Below are 27017 nucleotides of genomic sequence, written 5' to 3'. Positions count from 1 at the left end.
AAGCTGCCTTTCAAGCTCCGTTACGGTCGAACTTAGGCAAGAGAACGTCCGATTGGAAGTGGTCCCTAGATTTTCAATATGCTTCACCTCCTCACACCTCCGTATTGCGGCAAAGCTGCCTTTCAAAGTCCGTTACGGTCGAACTTAGCCAAGAGACAGTCAACGTCCGTTTGGAAGTGGTCCCTAGATTTTCAATATGCTTCACCTCATTACACTCTCGTATTGCGGCAAAGCTGCCTTTCAAGCTCCGTTACGGTCGCGAATGTATTAACTCAAGAAAACGCTGGTTCCAATATGGAGATGAAAGATGTGGCAGAGTTGGGGGCTCAATTAATGCTGTTTTGGACCTGAAATTTGGGCAGGAAGTCCAAAAATCGGACGCTGAAGCTTTTTACCATCCAAAATTTAGATGTTCTTGTGTATCAACGTCTACGAGGCAGATTTGGAACTCCAGATTTGAAGGGAGCACACCCTTGTCTGCCACATCGGTTGGGCTTCCACAGAAGTTGAAAGAGGAGGAGAGGCTGAGGAAATGGCACCTTTGCCTATCACGTGTAAAGTGTTGTCGGCAACACTTTGGTTGCACCAAATCATGTACATACAATTCGGCCTCTACATTGCCTCATTCTTGATAAGAAAGACAACTATGAAATATGACCCCACCAGCGCATCATCAACCTCGCGAAAAGAAACACTTTCACGTTGCTATCTCACAAGAACATACTTAGGGATTCTCTGCAACTTTTCCTGTACTTTCACTTCGAAAATTATTCGAAATTATTCGATTCGATTCGCACTCACACTTCAATATTCGAATTCGCTTCGCACCCAAAATTTTGCTATTCGCACAGCTCTAGTTTTAATGCATAAGAATGTTGCTAAAAGCGAAAACCATAGTTTAAAAAATACCATGAACTCTGCTTTTGATAATAACCTATTTATTCTCGAACCACTGGTGCCAAGGCTTGCCACTTCGTCGCAGCAAAGCGAGTTTGGCGAATGCACTCGCTGGCAAAAGCGCTTTGCAGAGAGTGGCACTAAGCGTTCCCGTGTGACAGTGGGCGAATGACACTTGCGGCGAAGTGCACTCCCTCAAGGTGAACTTAAGTTGGCCCGTGTGACAGGGGTATTACAAGACACGCTAATGTGTAGGCCCATCACTAGACCTCGAAGAATGTCCAAAGTCGTTCATATTGCATGTAAGGTGGCTTCCTGCGCACGTCTTTTCATGCGCAAAACATTTTTCATTGCAGTGTGACCAGTACTGGCCATCAAGAGGTTCTGAAAGCTATGGCCTCATGGAAGTGACCCTGGAGGATGTTCAGGAGCTGGCGACGTACTGTATTCGGACATTCAGCCTAAAGAGAGTGAGTTTGTTCATTGTCTGTTGCTTTACATTTTGTTGTTTTTCATTCTGCACAACTACCGGCCAAAGCAAGCATTCATGTCTTCTATATGTCATACTCTCCTAGGGCCAGCTAACTAACTGGGGCACGGTTTCAATTCTCGTCCACATTGGCCACATCAAGATTGGGAAGAATTCCAAAAACATCCCCTTGTATGCGGATTCAGGTGCACGTTACAGAAACTGAGGTGGTCAAAATCAATCCAGAGTCCGCCGCATGACGTACCACGAAACTGTATTTTCGTATTGACGCGCAAGACCCCAGAACTTAATTTTAAATTCAATGTCACTGTTACATTCAACTCATTCTTGCCACTTAATTGTCATTTCATTTTAGAGCGCCTCACTGCGGCTTGTAGCTTGCCTAAAAAGGACGGAAGATACTTGTGATGTTGAGCGAAACGGTTCTGTGCCATTGTTGGCCGTTGACAGCGGTCAGTGCTCAGCCAAACATAATATTTTAAGTAGGGACGATGAATATTTAATTCTTAGTATGCATAGTATTTACATTTGCAGTGAAGAAGTACTTACAGTTCAAATAGAAACCACCTAGCACTACTCTGTTGCAGGCGGGCCACAGTTCTGGAGGCGGGGCTTGTATGTATTAGGTTGTAACTGGCTATAGACAGTTTACATATGATTATCGCGGCATATAGTGGAGCTTATGGTAAGTGCTTGATAGTATGTTTTAATATGTTTTAGAACTTGTCCGTCGCTGTTATCAACATCAGCACATTAAGGGTGTCAACGGTGTTGCCGGAAATGTTCAGATACTCAACAGCTGTAGGGATAATGGTCAGCTCTTTTTCGCTGTTTACACTGTGGCATGGTTAAGTATGGTGGATGCAGGCCACTCTAGAGAGTTATGGTCTGCCGTGAGGGCGGTGTTTCGTAGACTTTTCGCTGCTTTTCACCACACATTACTCTGTTCGGTGGGTACTTTGATTCACTGGCTGCTTGCATCTGAATCCCACCAGTCTGGTTACCTGGAGCGTCGCGAAGTGCGGCAGTTCCAGTTTACAGCGTGGCCCGACCACGGCGTTCCTGACCACCCGACTCCGTTCCTCATGTTCCTGAGGCGCGTGAGGGCGATGAACCCGCCAGAGGCCGGCCCACTCATAGTTCATTGCAGGTAAGGCAATGGCAACTCTCCTGTTGAAGCTCATATACTGTGTCGGTGAAATTACTGACAATAGAGTTCTCGAAGAATAAATTGTAGGGGTGTGCGAATATTCGAAATTTCGAATATTTTTCGAATAGTGTTTGCTATTCGATTCGATTCGCACTGAAATTTTACTATTCGAACTATTCGAACTTCCCAAAGACAAATGCAGTGAACGTCCGGTTGAAAGTGACCCCTTCAGATTTTTAATATGCTTCACCTCATTACACTCTTGTGTTGCGGCAAAGCTACCTTTCGAGCTCCGTTACGGTCAAACAGCCAAGAGACAAAGTCCGGTTGGAAATGGTCCCTAGATTTTCAATATGCTTCACCTCATTACACCCCAGTATTGCGGCAAAGCTGCCTTTCAAGCTCCGTTACGGTCAAATTTAGGCAAGAGACAGTCAACGTCCGATTGGAAGTGGTCCCTAGATTTTCAATATGCTTCACCTCCTCACACCCCCGTATTGCGGCAAAGCTGCCTCTCAAGCTCCGCTACGGTCACAAATTTATTAGCTCAAGAAAACGCTGGTTCCAATATGGAGATGAAAGATGTGGCAGAGTTGGGGACTCAATTAATGCTGTTTTGGACCTGAAATTTGGGCAGGAAGCATGAAAAATCAGACGCCGAAGCTTTTTAGCATCCAAAATTTCAGATGGTCTTATATATCGACGTCTACGTGGCAGATTTGGGATTCCGGACTTGAAGGGAGCACACCCTTGTCCGCCACATCAGTTGGCCTTCCACAGAAGTTGAAAGAGCAGGAGAGGCTGAGGAAATGGCATCTCTGCCTATCACATGTAAAGTGTTGTTGGCAACACTTTGGTTGCACCAAATCATGTACATAAATACAATTCGGCCTCTACATTGCCTCACTCTTGATAAGACAACTATGAAACACCACCCCACCAGTGCTTCATCAACCTAGCAAAAAGAAACACTTTCATGTTGCTATCTCATAAGAACATGCTTAGGAATCCTCTGTAACTTTTTCTGTAATTTCACTTCGAATTATTCAAAAAATGTTTGAGAAATATTCGAAAATTATTAGAAATTATTCGATTCGATTCGCACTCAAGCTTTATTATTCGAATTCGCTTCGCACCCAAAATTTTGCTATTCGCACAGCTCTAATAAATTGTCCGTCCATATTTGCTTAGTGTATTAAGTTAGTGTTCCTTTAATTTTGGAGGTTCCGCGTAAGCCGAGACAGTAGGGTGACCACCCGTCCTGTGACTTGCGGGACTGTCCCGCATTGAGGGCTGTTGCACCACATCCTTCAAGAGATACGAATACATTTCAGAAACTCTCCCGCATTTCACAGATTATTATTGTTGTTGTTCAGCAGCGCCTTGAGTTCAGCTGCATCTGGCCACCCTGTTTGAGGATCTGTTAATGTCAAGTAAAGTCCCTAGGTTTTTTTTTCTCCAAAAGGGAAAAATCTAACACTCTTCCGAAAAAGTCAGCTAGTCGCGCAGTTCACCAGGGTGACGAATTCTTCTAGCGCCACCGATAGAAATATGATTTCAAGAAGGTAATACAAGAAAATGATTTCACAACGACTATTTCTGAGCTGACGAATTTTCAGTTAACATTAACAACTTCTTTTTTCTTGTCGGAGCACATCGCAGTGATGTGTAAAATAGCTTTCTCTACACAGATATGCATTTGAACTTCAACTAATATCAGTTACCCTATTTTCCCATTTCAGAGACAACAGAGTTATTGCAGGAGAAAATTTCTGACTAAAATCTAGACCAGTGTTTCTCAGCCATGAATTTTCAGGGCCCCTTGTGGACCGCTGGAATAGATGAGGGACCCCTTGCAGTGAGAGAAAGAAAAGTGGGAGGGGAGTGGGGGGGTCACAACAGAGCATGCAGCATGAACTATGTGGCTTTTATTTAAATGCGCTGCCGCGGAACCCCATTTGAGAACCATTGATCTAGACAATAAATTATCAATCCCCACTCCCCTCTCGGCATGTCCCGCTTCTCGTTAATATGAAGGTGGTCACCCTATGAGATAGTTCTTCAGGGTGTTAAACTGCACCCATCAACCCAAATAGCCAGCAGTGATGAAAATGAAGAGTGCACAAATAGGCAGTGGGCTAAGTTCATGCCGCCTCCGTGCTCGCCACAGTGCCGGCGTGGGCCGGACGGGCTGCTTCGTGGTGATCGACTCGATGCTCGAGCGCATGCGGCACGAGGGCACGGTGGACATCTACGGCCACGTGACGTGCCTGCGGGCGCAGCGCAACTACATGGTCCAGACGGAGGACCAGTACCTGTTTATCCATGATGCGCTGCTGGAGGCCGTGCTGGCGGGCAACACAGAGGTGCCCGCCCGTGCACTGGCCGCCCACCTTCAGTCCCTGCTGCAGCTGGTGCCCGGTGAGGCCTGCACGGGCATGGAGATCGAGTTCAAGGTGTGCAACTCGGCCCACTGGTGCTCATGTCTGTTGTGTGTCACTGTGTAGAACAGATGAAAGAAAGGTCATTTTTAGCAGCGGTGCTGTTTAAGGTCGAGGTAAATCACCGCAGAGCGTAACACAGCTCCTAGCGGGCATGTGGCATGGAAATTAGGCAAGCCCCACTATTCAGTTCCGGCACTAAAGATGAAGAAGCTGTGTATGTGCCAACGCAAAAAAGGAAAAGTTGTGTGGTTATAGTGTAGACGAACAGTTGTACAATTGTAATTATAGTGTAGATGAAGTGTCACAAGATGTTTCCACCAGCGTCCGGTAACCCAGTCGTCATACTGTAATACCAGAAATGCCTAAACCCTCTAATATGAAACGCAAGAGGCTGACATCCGTTGGTCGTGTATAGTGCTGCGCTCTGCTGCCTTCTTTCCTCTTAATTTGTTTAGCGGTAGTTTTTGTTCATGTCTCCCTCAGCGTGTTTCATTCGTTGTCATTGCAGAAGTTGGCGAACATGAAGACGCAGGCCAACAAGTTTGTCAGTGCAAACCTCCCCGTGAACAAATTCAAGAACCGGCTGATGAACATTCTGCCTTGTAAGCTCTCGTCGTTTTTTTCCTATTATGTCAGGATCTTAACATTGCTAAGGTGCCCTTGTTGATAGCGAAAGCAATGTCTTTGATACACGTGCTTCCAGTTTGCATGCAATAGTGTAGAAAAATTGGTTGCTATGGTGAGAACTGTAACATGATTACCCGCCACAGCAGCTTAGTGAGCTTGGCGTTGCACTTCTAAGCACAGGGGCATGGGTTCTATTTCTGGCCACGATGGCCGCATTTTGATGGAGGCGAAATGCGAAGAACGCTTGTCTGCTTAGATTTATACTCCGTTTCATACATCATGTGCGACACTATAGAAGCTAGCAAGACTTTTTGCAGTAGATGAATTTGCACCAAGAAGTAGTTCAATGATTTTACCACCAATAATGTTCCTGGGTTTTTTTTTTTTTTTTTTTCATTTTTAGACTGAGTAATAAATGAATATGCTTTGTGCCTTAGAAATAAACAAACCTCGTTTTTTTTACGGTTGTCAATAGGCTGTTCTGAATCGCTTAGCGTTTCTTTGTTTTTGGTATCGTGGCCTCTGCAATTAGTTGAGGTAGCGCACAGCCAGAACCAGCAGTGGAGGCCACGTTTAAGACGACGAAATCCAAGAACGAGGCACGTGGACTTACACATTTTGGTGACCGGACTTCTTGCATAGCTTCTACAGCATTGCACCTGATGTATGAAACTGAGTATGTATGTGCATGTTAAGTAATCTCGGGTGGTTAAAATTAATCCAGAGTGTTCCACTTAGGCATGCCGTACAAATATGGTTTTGGCACGTCAAACCCACAATTTAATTCAAGTTTTTTAACAACTTGCTAGAGCTTGTGCATGTGTCTGAATATGCATCGCTACTTCACTCTGCGATTAAACATTAGAAATTCACCATCAGCCTCACCCCTCACCCCCCATCAAATGCCCAGAAATAGCATGAGCGTTGTGACTTCGAATTGTAAAAATTGTGGATCAAATTTCGTATTCGGGCCTCTTAAGTGATCAATACAACTGTAGTGAACAGTACAGACGACGACGAAGCAGCCAAGAAAGCAAGCCACATCGTGAGTGGTAGCCACGCGACCCGAGCTTGCGCTTGCTTGGATTTTGGACCCTCGACGTTCCTCGACGTTCCTCGTCGTTCCTTCACATTTGTACGTGAATAAACCACGTGACATTTGGTGGAGGTACGTGGATTCTCCGTACGAACCTGGAACTTCGCTCTCGCAAGCTCCCCCCTGTCCATGACACCAACATGGCCAACGAGACCCCTCCTCAGGCTGGACCTTCGGCTGTCCACGTCACCTGCGGCGCCGTGTATCCCCAGCGAGATCCACCAATCTTCTCCGGCTCAGGCGAATCGGACGTGGAAGATTGGTTGTTGAGGTACGAAAGAGTTGGCGCCAGTAACAAATGGGACGACCAAATGAAGCTTGGCTACGTCACGTTTTATCTCGCGGACATCGCGCAGCTGTGGTATCACAACCACGAGGCTGAAATTCCAACTTGGGCAGCTTTCAAGACTGCTGTTACAGACGTGTTTGGGCGGCCTACGGTTCGCAAGCTTCACGCCGAGCAGCGCTTGCGTCAACGTGCGCAGCAACCGGGCGAGAACTACACGGGCTACATCGAGGATGTCCTGAATCTGTGTAACCGCGTGAACTCCGCCATGACCGAGGAGGACAAAATCAGGCACATCCTGAAGGGCATCGAGGACGGCGCCTTTCAGATGCTGCTCGCGAGAAACCCTACCACGATCGCGCCACTCGTCTCACTCTGTCAGAGCTTCGACGAGTTGCGTAGACAGCGCGCGATCGCCCGTCAAGCCCTCACGACGCCCGACATGCTCTCAAGCTTGCAGCTAGCTGCCCGTCCTGCCGATCAGCAGCCGCTTCTGTCCACGATCAAGGACTTCATCCGCGAGGAGGTAGCGCGCCAGCTATCGTTACTGCCGCTCACGCACGAGCCTGCGCAGGCTTTGGCTCCGGACCTACAACACGCCATTCGAACCCAAGTTGCGGAGGCCCTCCCACCGATTCTCCAACAAGCACCCGTCACTGCACCGCTTACCTACGCCGCCGTCGCTGCTCGCCCGCAGCAGCCTACGCCCTATTCTCGACCTGCCATGGCACCCATCCCTTGCTGACGACCGCGAACGCCGCGTCGCATACCTTCGCGAGACCTTCGACTCCATTTTACCGCCGCTCAGACGCGTGGAGAACGACAGACAATAGGCCCATCTGCTTCGCCTGTGGTATCGCTGGACACGTCGCCCGCTACTGCCGCCAATGTCCTCCATTTGACGCCGTGGGCAGGCCTGTTGCGTCGTCGTCAAGGGCGCCACCAAGGTACGCCCTTGACGATCAACGACCCTACGCCAACCACCGATCACCATCCCCTCGACGACGCTCCCTGTCACCAATGCGTCGCCGACCTACTACGGAAGAGGGAAACTGATCGCTGCAGTTCCGGAGGCAAGAGCTGCATGCGAGTCGAACTGCTCAAGGCCTCCATCTTTTTCGCCGCAAAACGTTATCGACGTCAATGTTGAAGGGACCGCCGCACAAGCGCTTATTGACACAGGAGCCGCCGTTTCCGTAATCTGCGAGAACCTATGCCGCAAGTTAAAAAAGGTGACCACGTCGCTCTCGGGACTAATGCTCCGCACGGCCAGCTCACAGTACATAGCACCTTCTGCTGTGTGCACCGCGCGTGTCATTATTCAAGGCGAACTGTACGTCATCGAGTTTTTCGTGCTAGCGTCATGCTCCCACGACGTTATTCTCGGCTGGGACTTCCTTTCGCGTCATCGTGCCCTCATAGACTGCTCCCGTGCAGAAGTCGCCCTTACGCCGCTGCAAACTGCTCTTTCAGGTGGATCCCCTTCCCGACGCTTACAAACTTGTCGTTGCTGCGGACACAGATATAGCCCCGAAAACGTCCACCCTGGTAGCCTTGACCTGTAAAGCCGCTCCAGACGGAACTGTTCTGTTCGTCCCGTCCGAAGTATTTCTCCGCCGCCGCGGCTTGCGACTACCGTTTGCCGTACTCGCCGTTGAATCGGGTGCTACAATTATGCTGGTTGCGAACTCACTGACATCCTCAGTTACATTACTTCGCGGGGAATGTTTGGGCAACATACAAGACGTTGACCTGCTGCGTTCTCTGGAGTTTGCTGCAAACCAACCCGACCTCCAGCTGAATGCCATAACACCACCTGTTGCCACTTCTTCCGCTCCAGACATTTTCCACCCTTCCGTTGCCGCTGATCTATCGCCGACACATCGACGCGAACTCTTAGCCCTTCTTCGAGAGTTCCGCTCTTCCTTTGATTGCGCTCAACCATCATTGGGGCGTACAACGAGCATCACGCACCACATTGACACCGGTGGTAATGCTCCCTTACGCCAACGACCATATCGAGTTTCAGCGGAAGAGCGGCGTATTATCAACGAACAAGTCGACGATATGCTCAAGCGCGGTGTCATCCAGCCATCCCAGAGCCCCTGGTCGTCCCCTGTTGTGCTTGTGCGCAAAAAGGATGGATCAATTAGATTCTGTGTCGACTACCGCCGCCTCAATAAAATAACTCAGAAGGATGTATACCCGTTGCCACGCATCGACGATGCTCTCGATTGCTTGCAAGGAGCAGAATATTTCTCGTCGTTGGATTTACGCTCGGGTTATTGGCAAGTTCCGATGGCTGACCCTGACCGATCGAAGACTGCATTCGTCACTCCTGACGGGCTGTATGAGTTTAACGTCATGCCGTTCGGACTCTGCAACGCCCCAGCTACCTTCGAACGGATGATGGACAACATCCTTCGCGGCTACCAGTGGAATACCTGCCTCTGCTACCCTGACGACATTGTCGTTTTTTCTCGCGATTTTCCGACTCACCTTACTCGCCTTCGTGCAATTCTCACGTGTCTCACCTCTACTGGCCTTCAACTTAACATCAAGAAGTGCCATTTCGCGGCGCGCCAGCTCACAATACTAGGCCACGTCGTCTGCAAGGAAGGCGTTCTCCCGGACCCCGCGAAACTCCGCGCCGTGGCCGAATATCCGAAGCCCAACTCTATGAAGACGCTTCGAAGTTTTATTGGGCTGTGCTCGTATTTTCGTCGATTTGTGCGCGACTTCGCTTCTATCATCGCGCCTCTTACCAATCTACTGACAGCCTCCAACTCTTGGTCTGCTTGGTCACAGGAGTGTGACGAGTCTTTTATGACGCTACGGCGCTTATTAACGTCGCCTCCGATACTTCGTCACTTTGATCCTAATGCGCCTACAGAGATCCATACCGACGCCAGTGGGGTCGGTCTTGGCGCAGTACTGGCTCAACGAAAACAAGGATATGAAGAATACGTCGTTGCTTACGCGAGTCGAACCCTCAAGAAAGCCGAGTGTAATTATTCCGTCACAGAGAAAGAGTGCCTCGCCATTATCTGGGCTTTGGCCAAGTTCCGCCCGTACCTTTATGGCCGCCCTTTCGAAGTAGTGACGGACCACCATGCCCTATGTTGGCTGTCATCGCTGAAGGATCCGTCGGGACGCCTCGGTCGTTGGGCGCTTCGCCTACAGGAATACGACATTCGTGTTGTGTACCGATCCGGCCGCAAACACTCGGACGCTGATGCCCTATCCCGCTCGCCGCTACCGGCTGACACAGCTTCGTCGTCAGCTTCTTCAGCTGTCTTGACGCCAATTGACTTCGCAGACATGCCGTTGGAGCAACGCAAGGATGCGTGGATTTCCCATCTTCTCGACTTTCTGACTGACCCATTAGCACATCCAGCCTCAAGAACTATCCGTCGTCAAGCCACGCATTTCACTATTCGAGACGACCTCCTCTATCGGCGGAATTACGCGTCTGACGGTCGGAGGTGGCTGCTAGTGATACCACGCCACATGCGCACGGAAATCTGTACTGCTTTCCACAACGACCCGCAAAGTGCTCACGCCGGCGCTCTCAAGACCTACAACCGCCTGCGTCAGCGATACTACTGGCGCGGCATGTATACTTTTGTGCGCAAGTACGTACGTGCTTGTACTGCTTGTCAGCGCCGTAAAGCTCCACCTGAACGCCCAGCCGGTACACTTCAGCCTCTGCCTTGTCCGGCGCGTCCATTTGATCGCGTCGGCATCGACTTATACGGACCGCTTCCCTCGACTTCTTCTGGAAATAGGTGGATAATTGTCGGCGTAGACCACCTCACACGTTACGCGGAAACTGCAGCCCTGCCCACAGCAACAGCAAGAGAAGTTGCGTTTTTCATCTTACGCAACTTTGTCCTTCGCCATGGTGCTCCCCGTGAACTTTTGAGCGACAGAGGGCGTGTTTTTCTGTCTGACGCTATTCAAGCATTGCTCGCTCAGTGCAACATCATTCATCGCATGACGACCGCATATCACCCGCAAACGAATGGCCTCACTGAACGATTTAATCGCACTCTCGGCGATATGCTGACAATGTACACCGCATCAGACCAGACCAATTGGGACACCAGTCCTTCCGTTTGTCACGTACGCGTACAACACCGCTACGCATGCGACCACAGGTTTTTCGCCTTTCTTTCTCTTGTACGGACGCGATCCATCATGCACGCTTGACACTATGCTTCCCTACACGCCTGACTCATCTGAGTACACTGCAATTTCTGACGTTGCAAGATACGCCGAAGATTGCCGACGATTGGCCCGTTCGCTGACAACCGAGGACCAAGGCCGTCAGAAGCTAAGGCACGACACCGACCGACCTCTCCCTACTTTTACGACAGGTGCCCTGGTTTGGCTTTGGATCCCACCGAACACTCCTGGCCTTTCGTCGAAATTACTTGCCCGATATCACGGGCCCTACCGCATTCTCACTCGTACGTCCCCAGTCAATTATGAGGTTGAGCCTTTGACACCGTCCCAAGACTTACGTCGTCGTGGTAGGGAAATCGTCCACGTGAGTCGCCTCAAGCCCTATTATGACCCCGCCATACTGACAACGCCTTAGGTCGCCAGGATGGCTACGCTATTCACCGGGGGCAAATGTAGTGAACAGTACAGACGACGACGAAGCAGCCAAGAAAGCAAGCCACATCGTGAGTGGTAGCCACGCGACCCGAGCTTGCGCTTGCTTGGATTTTGGACCCTCGACGTTCCTCGACGTTCCTCGTCGTTCCTTCACGTTTGTACGTGAATAAACCACGTGACACAACCAAATAAACGCCCAAAACTTCTTTATTTCGCTGTGCTTTAACCATTTTACGGTGCGGCTCATTAAGTGAGAGAACACCAAACATTTACAGTAGAACCCCGCTGTTACGTTCCTCACTGCTGCGTTTTCCCGGCTGTTACGTCGTTTTCCGCCGGTCCCGGCATAGCTCCCATAGGATACAATGTATTGGGAACCCCGTTGTTACGTCGTAACTGTCGGACCGTTCCTGTATGATATGTCGCGAAGTGCGCTCGGAGCCGACCGAGTGACTACCAAAGAAAGCGGCCATGGTGCATTTTCACGCAGCTTGGCCTCGTTTGACCGTAATATTAGCCGCATGAGAGGCGCAAGCAACAGAATTTTTCAATTGATGCAAACAAAGCATGGCCTTCGAGATTAAAATTGCAAAGATGGCGTCTATGACGTAACTGCTCGCGAAAGCAAGGCCTTCGAGATTGGCATTACTATTGACAAAAGCATAGCCTTTGAGATTTGTATTGCACAAACATGGCGTGTATGATGTAATTGCTTGTGAAAGCAAGGCCTTCGAGATTGGCATTCACTTCTGCCATCGCGTTGGTGTAGACTCATCATCATCGTTATTTGTTGGAGAACGGGAGGAGTTCGAGCTGGTTGGAGCTCGCATGGTCGTGCGTGCGGTTCGCGGTCGGACTCGCCGCGCCGGTTGTGATTGCGTGTGCTTAGTTCTTTCATGCGTATACAGCTGTTGGTGTTAAAAAAATCACATATGTTGATTACATTTCTGTAGATGAGGCGGTCCTAAGCTCCGCGTTTCTATCCATCGACTAGATCGCGGCTGAGCGCGCCAATTTTCATGCTGCTCGTAAGAATTGAAATAAAATTCTGTACCACTAAATATTTTGCCGTTTTTCCTGTTTTTCGGCTCTTACGTTTTTCGGCTCTTACGTTTCCCGTCTCTTACGTTTATTTCCTACGGTCCCTTCAAAAACGTATCAGTGGGGTTCTACTGTAGTTTGCCACCGATTGCAGCCTTTTGTGAAACAAGACATGCTGATTATTTTTAATGCAGAATGCATTCTACCAGAATGTATTCCATCACCTTCTTTTTTTTCCCTCTTTTCTCTCTCTCTTCCTTAATAATAAAGTGGAACTGCTTAGGTTCTATTGACTTTATTACCAGCTAGGTCTTTTCATTGACACTTGTATACCGTAAGTTGTTGTTTCTGTAGGGAACTTAGTGTGGCTACAGTGAACTTTATTTGTTTTTAACACAATAGCATAAAGAGCTCGCTTCGTAGAAATACTAATGTCGGTGGCGGCGTCTTTAGTTGTGAGCGAAAAATCAGCGTTGTCTGTAAGCAAAAATTCGAGGTAGGTGCAATAAAGAAATGATAAAAAATCTTCAGCTTGAGTGGGACCAGGGGTTCGAACCCTGCGACTCCTCGCTCCGTGGTGCAATGCGTTTAGCCGCTCGGCCACCACACATACATCCTCTAGCATACTCAAAGCGAGCTATTTATATACACCATTTGCCGTTGGTGGTACACACATCTCTGAGGCTCTTCAGTGGCTTGGCTATCACCCGCGAGTTGGCGCAAAGGGCCCATGTGCGCGCTCTTAGATGGCATCGCCCCCGCCGTGTGGCTGTGTTTCGTCACGCCGCATGCATGGATGTTGGAGCCGGAGGGCGTCCGCACTTTGGCTTTCCTTGCAGCACGGCTTAGGTCTCACCGAGAAGCGAAGCCAGGCTAGCGATTGGGAAGGTGATACAAACACGGTCCGATTGTGCTATCGCATTCTGCTCTTGAAAACGAAGCTCAAGTGTCTTCCAAGTTTTTGAACAAATTCAGGAAAGGTTCCATTTGTGGCAGTTCTCAACACTTTATCGGTTTTTTTTTTTTTCTACGTTACAGATGAATCAACCCGGGTCTGTCTACAACCAATAAGGGGTGTGGACGGGTCTGATTACATCAATGCAAGTTTCATTGACGTAAGTTTAAGAGTATCCCACTAGTTCACAGCCCTCCTGCAATTATCTTCTCTTTAAGTATTATCTTGTTCACTTTCTTCCTTGAGTATATGGATATTTCTTCAGGGCTTGTTTCTAATTCTAGACTACCTTGTAACTGTAACGTTGAAATGCATAGCATCTGTTAGTCACAACCGCGCCATGTGTTCGTGGTATGCTGTTTTGTTAGAAGTCTTAATTGTTGGAAGTAAAACTTGTCTAAAAGGTTTCACTCTCGATTGCACACCTCATTGTTAGTGTTGCATTGAATGCTTCATCATGGATAGTATCAATCATTCTGCCTCCTGCATGCAGTTGTTCATTAGTCGCGTGCTGCAGCTGCTCATTTGCGAATCTAGGTGACCGTCACGCCACTTGTCATATTGTCATATTTCGGGTCTGGTAAAAACAAGTGCGCTTGCGGTGTGTTACTGTTATACCCCAGTCACACTGGCAAGTTTAGTCTCATTTTTAGCTATTGCGCCTCGCCGCTGGTGTCATTTGCACACTGTCACACGAGAACGCTTCCTGACACTCGCTGCAAAGCACAGTTGCCGTCAAAGTGCATTTGCCAAACTCGCTCCGCCTCGTCGAAATGTGTAGCCTCGGCCAGAGTGGCTTGAAAATAAATTTAAAAATGTGGGAGCTGAGTGCCTAGTATTTTTAAACGATTTTTTTTCATTGCTAGGAATATGGTTATGTAGTAAAACATGCTGTACTACAAAAAACTAGTTTACTATTCTCACTCTCAGGCAGTTTATGACCACGGCTGCCAGGGACAACCACTGCACATGCTTTGCAAAGGCCGCATCCACTGTGTTCGTGCGTAAAGTTTACTCAAAGGGCTGTTTATAATTACAACACATTATTACTTGCTAAATATTTCCTAAAATAACAAATATATGTTGTGCTACTAACTTACTCACCACCATTACTATCATTCCCAAAGTGCACTTCTTTTTCTCATGTAGCAGCGCGCCACCAAAGTGACACTCTGCAAGCGTAAGTGCACTCGCTCCAAACGACACTAAATTTGCCAGTGTGACAGGTATTAGAAGCATGAATCTCACTTTGCACACCAGTTCTTTGCCCTTGAATCGTCTCTTTGTTTTCAGGGTTACCGGTACCGCAATGCATACATAGCGACACAGGGACCCATGGTAGAGACCACAGAGGACTTCTGGCGGATGGTCTGGGAGCACAACTCCAATATTATCGTCATGCTTACCAAGCTGAAGGAGATGGGCAGGGTGAGACACTGTGGCACATCCTCTTATACTCTAGCCATGCGACAGATCTGATCTTAAATTTTGGTGTCAACATACGTCAGAGATGATACAGGTACCATGAAAGGGCTGCACTTTGCAACATCGTTGACTGTTTGTTTGTATTGAAGTTTATGTTGTTTGCTGCATGATTGAAGGAAGGGGAACTTAGGTACTCGTTTTTCTTTGTTTAGACACAATTTTAATTATAGCCAACAGATAATGAATTTAAGGTATAGGGGACATTATTTGTAGTAACTGTGATATAAGTGTGAAGCAATTAAAGTGGTGGCATTATAGTGACTTGTTTTTGTGTTACATCTCCTATCTTGCATTTTTAAATTACTGTATTTTCTCGCATACAACCTGCAACAAGAAACAGAAAAATGTGCTTAAAAAGTGGCATTGCGGGTTATATGCATATTTTTTTTTTCTTTTTGTAGAATTATGTTAGGTGTGCAGGGTATTTGCAGGGTCAGGATATAGGTCAGAAAATACAGTATGTTTGTACTATTCTTTTTGCTGTATGACATTGATTTGTGTTTCTTACACTTCTACATTACATTTATGCAATGTTCTTATGGTGTGCACACAATTTTCATTTGATGCTCTTATTAATACATCCTGAGATTAAGCTGCTGTGCCTCTTCCTGCAACTCCATGCTATCATTTGTGGCAACTTTTTCTGTTTTGCCTCTTACATATTGTGCTAAGTACTGTACTTGATGAAAGTACACTCCGAAGTTTCAGCCTTTAAATGCTTGTTTGCCTGAGTGTATATATGGGCATGTTTTGAAAAGAGTGATGTCACCACGGCCAACTTAAAATGAATTGGTTTGTTTTTGCTAGAACTATTCCTGACACCCATGCTATATCTTCTAAGATCATACTGATGAATGCACAGCTTCAGTTTTCCTTCCAATCACTAGTTTCTGGTTTTCATGCAAGTGCGCACACACACACACACACACACAAACTCACACATTGTTGACTCGATGTGCATGCATGTTTGCGTGGGGCTGGGTGTTCATTCATTTGTTTGGTCGATGTTACTGTGAATGTATTGTGCGTGACAAGAAACAACGTTAAAACAAGTTGTTCTGATCTTTCTTGACGTTGAATGGTGTTTGGTCATTGGTTTTCTTTTTTTTTAATGATCTTTTAGCTTTCTTAGGAAGTGCTTGGCTGGTTGCATGAGACTTTTCTTTCTTCCTTTCTCTTTTCGCCCCCAGGAAAAATGCCACCAGTACTGGCCTTCGGAGCACTCCCAGCGGTACCTCTATTACGTGGTGGACCCAATAACAGAGTACAACATGCCTCAGTACATCCTTAGAGAATTCAAAGTCACGGACGCCAAGGTGATTATTACCCAGCATTATTTGGCTCAACAGGAAGCATAATCCTTCCTTCCTGTTGAGCCACACTTCACGTTTCTCGCAGTGCAGTTGTTTTTGGTCTGTGACTCTTTGCTTGGGAGTAGCTATACATTCGAGCAGTGTAGCAATTTGGGCTAGTTGGTATAGCTTCATCTTCAAACAGCGCACACACACGAAGACATTTTGTCAGTTCTTTGCATCTTCATGTGTGTGCGCTGTGCAAAGATGAAGCTATACTCGAGGATGACCTAAAATTCGGGGAAATATCCATCCACAAAAACGCTTTAAACCTTCTGTTCACCTCTTAGGGAGCCATGTTGGCTGCAGTCCACTCTCAGTTTAAGGAGACAAGAGTCAGAAAGATAAAATATTTTGCCTAAGTTATTATTTTTTTTTTTCAAATTCTTTCATCATCCTTGGAACATTTTGCCTACATGGAGCAAGAAATGAAAACAAAAGGATTGTTGATACCTCGTTCGTAGGAATCGTTCAAAAGACAAAAATGAAACGTGCCTCCATAGAAGTAGCTACGACAGCGTTGGACGTTAAGAGATGCATTTCATGCATTGCGTATTGCTATAGGGCTGCCATGACAGCCTCCTATATGCATGCACCCTTGTTGACACTGACTGCTACATCTCCGCCTGACATTTTGATCCGACTCCGTAGTGTCTTTGGCAACCCGGTAAGTTGCATCACGCCCAGATAAGACAACTCGTGAGAAGGATCGAACTGCCTTTGATCTGTTTTTGTGTCTTGTCTCTTGCATTGTCTTTTTCTGAGCTCGCGGAATCAGCTAATAGTTGCTTCGGCAGTTGTGGTGCAGTAGACTCTTGTTAAATGGAACCTGGAGGGACCATGTTCAGTTTAACAGGACTTCCATTTGCTGAGAGATGAACAGGGTTACAGAATTTAAGCATGAAACCAACCATGTTAGAGGCAGTTGTTCCAATTGAGCAGCAATTCCATTTAAAAAATTTCCGTTTACTGGGAGTCTACTGTATTTTCTAAATTCTAATATTGGCGGGTCTGCGCATTGTCCGCTTTTCACCGGTCCAATCACAACTCAATGCAGGACGGCCAATCGCGGACTATCCGGCAGTTCCACTTCACCGACTGGCCCGAGCAGGGCGTCCCGAAGACCTCCGAGGGGTACCTCGAGTTCCTCGGCCAGGTGCACAAGACCAAGGAACAATTTGGACAGGAGGGACCGATCACGGTCCATTGCAGGTGGGCAACAATATTTTGCATAGGGATCGCTTCCCCATTCTTTTGCTTAACTACCGCTCACATACCATACCATGGAACACGGAATACTATGCAGTTTGCTTCTTGTCGTCATGCTTCACGCTGCCCATGTGGGAGGTCCTGACGTATTTCGAAATGACCATACGGGGAGGACCACCACGGAATAGTCTTCCGTATTCTACGGTATTGTATAGGGCCCCAGAAGCCAACTGTTGTTGAACAGCTGGTTTCTAGCCATTCGCATGAGCCTAAAGTAAATGTTCAGAAAATGAACGAGGACCAAATGTATACAAGATTCCACCCCAGGGCACAGCTACTTCCCATATACCACAATCCGCCATTCACTGACCATTCACGAAATCCGGGAATTTGGGGAGGGGGGTATCCTAAGGTATACCCTTGCGCATAAAAATTCAATGGTAATTTTAAAATTCTGTTAACGTTACGATTCATTGCCTCTGTTTACCTTCAATTACCCTCATTGCCAACAGTGCTGGTATTATACTGTAAAATAATACAGTAGGCCTCACACAAACTTATACACTTGTTTTCCACTTTTGCACTACTAATGCTAATCATTGAAAACTTGGTGTCGTGCCAGCCAGTGAAGTAGATCGCAAAGCATTTTCTTTTATCTAGCAGTTCCTGTTTGTTTCTCCTTTTTAGTTTATTTTTCATCATTCTCCTTTGAATGGAAGTGCTCCAGAAACATTCATCCGCACCTTCAGACATAAATTTTTTGGTACTTTATCATTCCAGTGCGGGCGTTGGCCGGACAGGCGTGTTCATCACATTGAGCATCGTACTGGAGCGCCTACAAAGCGAGGGTGTCCTAGACATATTCCAGACGGTGCGCACGCTTCGCACCCAGCGCCCCGGCATGGTCCAGAGTGAGGTCAGTGCCTGTTATGCAACTTCTGTCGTGTAAGGTGGGGCCATCATCGAGCTTTCTATGTCGTATTTTTATTCGATGACTAAAGCTTTCGATACATGGAAACTATGTACATTTTACCTTAGGTTTCCCTCGTTTACAGTGTAACCTCGTTCATACGTACCTGCCGGGCATGTGGCATAACTACGCACTAAACAGTCGTTTGCATTAACCACCAAGTACGAATTCGCATCTCTTGACGTGCGCCATCACCACCAACAAAGAAATAGATGCAGTGCCACAGCAAATATTGCCTAAGGTATCCACCACAAAGCTTTTTTTTTTTTTTTGCCAAAGTCCAGAAAAGATTCTAGCACTTTGGATGACCGTCCGATAGTGCGTGGTGGTGACGCCAAGGAGTGTTTCGAAACTATTACAGTCGAACCCGACTATATCGAACCCGTTTACATTGAATTATCCTGTATATCAAACAACTTCTGAACACGGTATAGTTACAGTGAGAATATATAGTGAAAATTACGGTTACATCGAACAAGAATAGCAGCGACTCCCGATATATCAAACGTCAAGCGGGGCAAAAGTGCCTCGGAAGTTGGTTTTCCCTCGTAGTGGCAGGGAAACTGGCGCTTTTCCCCACCACTCACTCCAAAAGTGGTTTAACCCGGCGGCACATGACCCGCTGTCCCTACCGTGACCGCGCTGCGTCAGTCGAGCCGCCGCCACCCCCTGCAAAAAATGATCCTGACCCACCCGCAGCGTTTGCTGAGACAGCCAATCAAGGCCTCTTGTACTCTCGTCGTGCGAGTTATCTACCTGCATTTCTCGTTCGTTGTGCTTCGCACCATGCGCTTGTGCCATGATGGCTAGCGTGAAGCGGCAGAATTCGCCTTTCGCCGTGAAGCTTGAAATTATAAATAGAGTCGAACGTGGTGAGAAGAAGTCGAACGTCGCGGCAGCGCGCAAGATTCCGAGGAGCACTTTCAGCACGATTTTGGAAGAATAAGGCGGAGATTAGGGATAAAGCGGACAAAAGACCAGGTGCCCGTGGCGCCCGACACGTACGCACGGCCGTGTATGAAGACGTCCAGGCAGCCGTGTACAAGTGGTTCGTCGACGTTTGGTTGCGCAACCTCCCCGTGTCTGACCCCATGATCGAACAAAAAGCAAAGGACATGGCTTTTCTCCTTGGCAGGGAGGATTTTCAAGGTGGCTCCGGTTGGCTACAGCAGTTCAAAGAAAGGCATGAGAAACGACGATTCTTTGCCCACATCCTCAGAGGTGATTGGTGCTCTCGTACTAGTCCAACGCTTCTGCGCGCATGTGGAAGGTTGCGGCCTCGCCTGCTCAGACTCTTTAGACCACGTTGAGAAACGCGTGCTGTCGCAGGCAGCGAAGGTGCTCAAAAAGAAAAAAATGGAAGACTATTTCAAGCGCAACTAAGCTAGCTTCGTCAATAAAGTGCTTTTATGATTGGTGTGTGAATTTATGACGTCCAATTCTTTAGCAGGCTTATATCGAATTATGCCCTATATCGAACTGACAGGTGTTTTTTTGCAAGTTTGATATATCCTGGTTTCACTGTACAAGGTGCGGGATGCGCAACGACAGAACAGACAGTATCGGCTTTACGCGATACATGTGTACGTGTCTATACCACGATGTGCTACTTGGCAAAAACTCGCACAGTTTCATTGAAATGCAGTACGGCCACGTGGAGCCAATCGTCTGTTGGCTAGTTGCGTGCAGCGCGTCACCTACTCAGCTCACACTGTCACTGCCAGGCCGCTTGCTGTACCGTACGCGCGCATTTACCGTGAGAGTGTTCTTCGTACCCACTCCACTCCAGACTGTGCACAGATATGGCGAGTAGCTTGTTGGGTTAATGCGGCGATGACAAGCTTCCTGCAAGCAATGTGCATCCACAATGCTCTAGCAGTCTTGGCAGGCACTGAGATGAAATAAGATCATTCATCTGATTGCGAAATTTTCATGTTTTGATTGCGTCTGTTAATTAAAGGTCTTGTATGTGCTCTGTAGCTCTTGACTCATCATAAATTGGGTCACATGGCTAACCAAAATGTTTGTTTCCTTATTTTGCAGGACCAGTACCAGTTCTGCTACAGGGCTGCATTAGAATACATGAGCAGCTTTGACCACTATGCAAATTGAAAAACTCGAGAGCAGCACAAACAAGCCGAGCTCCTTGCGGACTTCAACGGCCCGCGTAACTGAATGATTCTTCTCTACCTTTTCTTGCGTGTTCACGGCACTTGCTGCTGTAAGGACAAAAAGTGCCCATGCCATACGTGTTGGGAAAGTGCCGACGCTGACGCAGTTCTGCGGGGGAAGGGGGGGCAGCACACCTCCGCGCACACACCTCTCCGATGTCTGCGCCCTTGCGAGATTTTAGTTTTAGCTTTTTCGTTGTTTGCCTTCCAACAGTTCTGCGTTGTTCACGCAGATGTTGCGGATTTCATATCACTTCCGTTTCATTTCCGTAATAGTATTTGAACGTTGCGTAATTGTTGGGACGCATGAAAAGTGTGTCGGTGGGGTTATGTTGGCACATTCGTATTTCGACCTGTCATGAAGCGAAGTGGAATCTATTGCCGTTTAATCTTATTACCCGAGTGAACGTACAGTTCGGTTGCACGCCTGGGAAGAGACGTACATCGTTCCTGAATTCGGTAGTATTTCAAGTCTGCCATTTTTTTTGTTACAGTGGCCACCAGTACGATCTCATTTTTCTTTTTAAACCTTGTCTCGCTACGAGTCACACCTGTGCCCGTAGCAGAAAAGGAAAAATCGCTTAGCACGTGACATCGGATATTCACGACACCACTGTGTTCACTAGCGAAAGAAGCATCGCAGGAAAGAGTGACCCAGCAACTTTGGTGGGTGCGCCGCAATGTCGCAGGCAGAAGCGAAAAGAAAAATACATCCGATATTGTCGGAAGAGGCAGCAGTCGATGAGGAATAGACGACGGGTGTTTGTCGTCTTGCTTCCTAGTCACTCAGGTTAACCACTTTCTGCATTTCACGGGAAGGGGAGCCGGCAGGGAAGGCACCGAGAGAGGGCTGCCTTCAAGCAGGACTTCTCTCCTCACCGCCTCTCTACGAAAGTTTTACGGATTCACAGCGCTCAAGATTGTCAGAGCAAAACGGTGGGAGGGGGGACGCGGCCTGAATATTCTGCAAGGGCGTTAAGTAGGAAAGCGAGAAGCCCCCCTTCTTGTCCGACATCCCTACCTCGAAGCGGTGTAACCTTTACTTCGCAAAGTCTGCAAGCCAATGAATGTTTGTTGTTTTTTTTTTCACCCCTCCCCCTCCCGCCCTTGTTGCTCAGATATTCGTCAAGGCAATAGCGGCGATAATTTTCGTTGGAAACTTCGTTTGGCGAAGGTGCAGAAAGTAAGAATTGCACACTCCCATTCAAGTTTGACCATTCTCCTGAGTCTGCTTGACCCACTCCGCGGCATTCCCTCGGCATCCAACGTCGACGCCCTTACGTTTTGCCGGCACACGCGCGAGTTGCATTCTCTCGCACGGGGCTGCGCGCAGCACAAAACCGCGGCCGTTGCGTCTGCGCACGATTCTAACGTAACGTTCGATAGGCTTTTGGTCTTTATTGTCATCATCTTTCATTGTACCATACCGCCATCCACTGCATCACACACTCACAGTGTATATGTTTTATATTGTGTTTGGAGCGTGGGAGTGTGTCTCGGTACGATTTCTGTACATAGTCATGTGCACCCAGGTTCACGCATGATAGAGGACAAAGAAACTGATGCTATGGAGAGCGCGCTGCGATTTTTTTCAGCGGCTGGAACAGGAGTGGTCACGAAAGTGACAAGCATTCTGCAAACTCTGGATTGGTTTGCCGTGGAAGGGCAAACTCTCACACAACTGTGAGAGTGGGCGGGAAAGATAGGTAAAGAAAAGCATGGATCGTCGAGCAGGCTCTAACTGGTTATTGAGCGGGGCACGCCACTGCAGTGGTCTAAAAAGTAGCTGTGGTGTCATCTGTTGCAAGCGTAACTACAGAAGGTTGCAAACTTAATGATGCCGTTGCAAGCACATGCTGAAAAAAAGAGATAATAGTGGTTTTCTTGGTATGTTGCTCCATGCATAGTTTCGTCATATGGTGCTGCAGGCATGAAACTGTTCTTTTTGCTGGATGTCCAGCAGATGATGCTACATCACATGCAGATACTGTAGTGACGTGCAGTTTTGGCAGCGGTCTCGTTCGTAATGAATTGTGCACTCTTGTTTCACTTTTTTACATAGGTCACTATTTCAATTTAGGCAGCCTGCTTGCTGTAACTGTGTGCTTGAAGAAATTTTTTTCCTACTGCGGGGCTTAAAGCCTCCTTAGAGTGTTTTTGCTTCTCTTGTTTATTTATACACTTTTACCTGTTCCTTTTTCGGTTGCCGTTTACAAGTCTTCTATGAGATTGAGCTTTTATGACGTGCGCAGAATATAGATCCGTGTGAATGCACATATTTTTTATTTCTTTTGCACACTGTTGACTTTGTAGAACACTTTCTTTTACCTGTCTGCCGTATTTATGGCAGCCCTTTTCTTTTGCATTTGTTGTGTGAACGTACAAGCATAGAGGCTTTCAGCCGTCTGCTCTTGATTTATCACAGTGTACCACATTTTCGCTCGTATTATCCACGCCAGAAATTTAAGAAAGCCGAGTACAAAGTTTGGGTATTAGCGCAAGTGCTTATCCTCACAGTGGATGTTAAAGCAATGCAAAGCCACTTCTAGATTTAAAGCATAGCACCAGTATTGTCGACATTGCTGAACGCACTAAAAGAAACGGATATTTTTTCTAGAGCTGCACTTTGTCCGGTTAGTTGTCGTTAACGGTTGTTTTTTTTTACAACGGTTCAGAAATTGTATGCAGCCATTTTCACAAGTATGTAAGCATTGCCCTTCTTCCCTTCCTATGAGAGTTGTAATAGGCATGTGTGTGGCATTGCATGCAAGGGGTGGGTTATGCGTGCGAAACTGCGGTATACGTCTTGCTTGCTTTCTTTTAGTCTTTTTTAACTAAGCATGCCTGTGGTGTGCAGAGGAGAAAGAGAGAAGCTGTGTTTGTACTTTTGTGTCCGAAGCTGGTTCGTATGTGTGTGCGATTCTGTTACATTAACAGAGAAGCCCTTTGTAAGTTTGCAACCAGGTAGCTATTTTTACTGGAACCGACGGCGTTAAGTCTGGTGTCACGCCGAAAGCAGGCGGGGGTACACCTCGGCAGCTTTTACCGACTTGGCATGTGCTCCCCGCTTACATTGCGTTTCGGCACCCGCTCGTTTCACGTTCGAGGAAAAAAAGACGCAAAGCGAAACTGCTTTCTATTGAGCCGGCCTGCGCTCTTTTGTACATAAACCTTGCACGTGACTTAGAGCTGTAGCATTTGAATGCTGCTGCATGTGGCAGCTGGCCGTGACGAAGTCTTTTCTCGAGGTTGCAGCTCTGTTGCACCTTCGGCGACACAACTACCCCCATCGACATCGACCGCGTTGAGCTCCTCCGCGATCAGTTGGGAGACATTCGCCATTACACATAATCACGGGTTGCATGTCACGACCTCCGAGAGCTTCTTCTTAGGGACATATCATCACGTAGTGGTTTCTTCTCTTTCGCCGGCTCCCGTACAGCGGCTGCCGATCCCATAGCCTTGTCGACCCTTACACACTGACATACTTAAATGAGGTTGTGACATATGCGTGTTGCGCCGAGAAATAAAATAGGCTCTTCGTTTTACCGTGTGCTCGTCGAAAGTGTCTGGTGAACAGTTGTCTGGAGAGAACCGTGGTGCCCTATATAAACTAGCACGCCTTGTGTGTCGTACGGGAATTCAGTGCCACTGAGAGGCTTGACACAGTAGTGCAAGACGTGCGGTGACTGCCGGGTTCATTGCATGTGGTTACGTCGTCGCACTACGGATCGGTGGCCAGCAATCTGAAAGAGTTCCTTTCGCGTCCTTCGTTTTACGCTCTTGCGTTTCTGATGCTTTCAGAAAGCATCCGGCATTGTGCATCCTTATTTTGTTTAATATTATTATTTTATTGCTATTGTTGCAGTAGCCCACAGTAGTAATGGCAGCGCTTTATCGGCTGCTCAGAGAACAAATTACGGATTGTTTCTTTTACATACTTTCTCCGCAGACTCGTTTATTTCTACTTTTGCAGTTAGTGACATGTTTTAATCGTATGCTGCATGATCAAATGGATTCTTCTTGCCAGCAAGAATTTATTTATTTTGTGTACTCTGTTACTTCTGGAATGTTAATTGTGAGACCCATTACAAACATCTTGCATATCCAAAAGACGATGTGTGGAGCCACCATCACTGGTGTACGACCGCAGCACTTTTTTTTTTCTTTCTTTACCATCTTGGTGCAAAACTATTATGAAACGAGTGGCAGCTAGAAGGTGTTCTGACTAGCGGTCGTTACGGTCACCAAAGAGAGGTGAATGTCACACAAATGACTCTGCATGCATCCAAGAACTTCGAGGCCTGAAGCCTTGAAGGAAAAATGTAAGACTCTTTTGGGATGAAACTCGCTGTGTTGCAAAAGCCCACAGAGGCACGAGCTGCTCCGAATAATTGCGTGTTCCTCCCTGTGCCACAAGAGTGGCTCGTGTCTGTCGTAGTGTATTCAATAAACATGTCCAAGGACTCTCGACGTGTCATTTCCTTTTCCTGTTTTTACCCTTTCCTCGGTTACATGAGACGATTTTACATAAGACATATGGGGGCTGCTACCTTGGGCTGTTAAGTGAATGTTTTTTAAAGACGGATAGTCTTTCTTGGGGAACTTAAATGCAGAAATTTTGGTCTGTCTGTCTTTCTGTTTGTCTGTCTGTCACTTGATTCAGCCACCCTGCCAAAGTTTAACCACTTTCTGAACGCCCAGCCATCTTGAACTAGTACGGCCGTTCATACTTGTAAACATTTTCTATCAAAAAGCAAATAGTACGCATATCTGAGGTGCAACATCAATACGTAAGTATTAGGTGGTGCATTCTTTTACTAGAAAATGCCTCAGTAAGTAATTCTAAAGACCCTAATGTTTCTTATGCAGCGCTCAAAATGCTAGTGTTTCTGAGGCTGCGCTGAAAATGCGATGCTATGAGCCAGATGCGGTGGTTCAACATAGAGGAGGAGGATTCGTGTAGCACGGCCAGCACAAGACTATCGTCTTTTGATGACATTTGCAGCGAAGCACGCAGATACGCGGCCAATTTTTTGTTTTTGTATATTGCGATGTGAATTAATAAGGTCATGGAACGTTGAATGCATCAACCCAACTGTTTCCATGCGTATGCGTCTACCATAGCATCTTTTAGTTTAGTTAAAGGTACAAAACGACATTATAGCAGCACCGAAACCCATCCGTACTATAGTCGATACATGCAAGAGCGACACTTGACAAATTAAAAAATTAGAAAAGTCAGGTAAATTTGTATAATTTTTCCTAATAGTGATTGTCTTTTGGTTCACCTCGTTGCTTATTAATGAAAGTGCCCAGTTAAAAAAATATATAGATTTTCCATTACATCAAATACCTTTCAAGATAATTGGGCCCAGTGAAGCTGTAGTGAAGAAACACTAGATGGCTTGTAATGCCAGGTTGTATGACATAGATGTACATACTTGGAACTCACTTCAAGAAGCTTGTCCACACACAATCTTGACATGCCCGCCATTTCAATAAATTTGATCTCTGTCATGTGCTAAAATACCTAGGGAAAACTTGAAAAATCCTTCGAACTTGGGGTGTCGCTGGCTGGCTGGAGCCAATGTTTTGACAAGCGAACCTGTCTTCTACAAGAGGGCGAAAAAGTTGGTCGGAGCATTACGCAGTACAAATAAAAAAATAGAGTACCAATAACTAGAGGTGTGCGAATATTTGAAAAATTCGAATATGCCATTCGATTATCATGCATAAAATAACTCGTCTTCCACATTTCTACTGCGTTCGTATTGCTAAAAACGTTGCCGAGAGGAGCGATAAATATCGTAAGTATACGGAGGCACGATATCTGCCTGCGACGAGCGCCCCAATACGTATGATTTATTGCTGGTGCATCTCCGACGTGCAGCGCTGTTGGAGATCATGTAACCGTACATGCGGCCGTAGCGTGCCGCACTACCACTCGTTCACTATGCGGGACCACTTCTGAAGAAAGACAGTGACCCACGGGACTGGTGGCGGACTGTAGGCACCTTCAGATACCCCAGTCTGGCCAAGCTTTGCCCCATGTAACTCCCTATACCAGCCACTTCTGTTCCAAGCGAGCGTGCCTTTTCAGTGGCAGGGGGGGGGGGGGGGGGGTTGTCTCTGTTACAAGGGAGCGCCTGCTGCCTGATCATGTTGAGCAACTCATATTTCTCCATGATAACATGTAGTCATTACTTTCATTGTGCCGT

At 47.1% G+C, this 27017-nt stretch overlaps 1 protein-coding gene across 3 annotated transcripts in view; it reads left to right on the top strand.

The window, feature by feature from the left end:
- The window catches only part of LOC119404877 (tyrosine-protein phosphatase Lar), a 234581-nt gene extending 212538 nt beyond the window's left edge, over positions 1–22043 (top strand). For 2 of the 3 annotated variants that reach the window (XM_049419052.1, XM_049419053.1), the window contains 10 exons: positions 1254–1367; positions 2383–2537; positions 4708–4993; positions 5490–5583; positions 13693–13769; positions 14903–15037; positions 16285–16410; positions 17504–17658; positions 18436–18571; positions 20669–22043. In XM_049419052.1, coding sequence (XP_049275009.1) covers positions 1254–1367; positions 2383–2537; positions 4708–4993; positions 5490–5583; positions 13693–13769; positions 14903–15037; positions 16285–16410; positions 17504–17658; positions 18436–18571; positions 20669–20737 — 1347 coding nt within the window. In that variant the 3' untranslated portion in view covers positions 20738–22043. The remainder of the gene's footprint in view (positions 1–1253; positions 1368–2382; positions 2538–4707; positions 4994–5489; positions 5584–13692; positions 13770–14902; positions 15038–16284; positions 16411–17503; positions 17659–18435; positions 18572–20668) is intronic. The other variant, XM_049419054.1, reaches the window with a different exon arrangement.
- Positions 22044–27017: the final 4974 nt, after the last annotated feature.

The sequence above is a fragment of the Rhipicephalus sanguineus genome, chromosome 9, assembly GCF_013339695.2.
Source record: "Rhipicephalus sanguineus isolate Rsan-2018 chromosome 9, BIME_Rsan_1.4, whole genome shotgun sequence".
NCBI lineage: Eukaryota > Metazoa > Arthropoda > Arachnida > Ixodida > Ixodidae > Rhipicephalus > Rhipicephalus sanguineus.
Note: the sequence above shows the minus strand (reverse complement) of the source record. Positions and strands in the feature narration are given on the sequence as shown.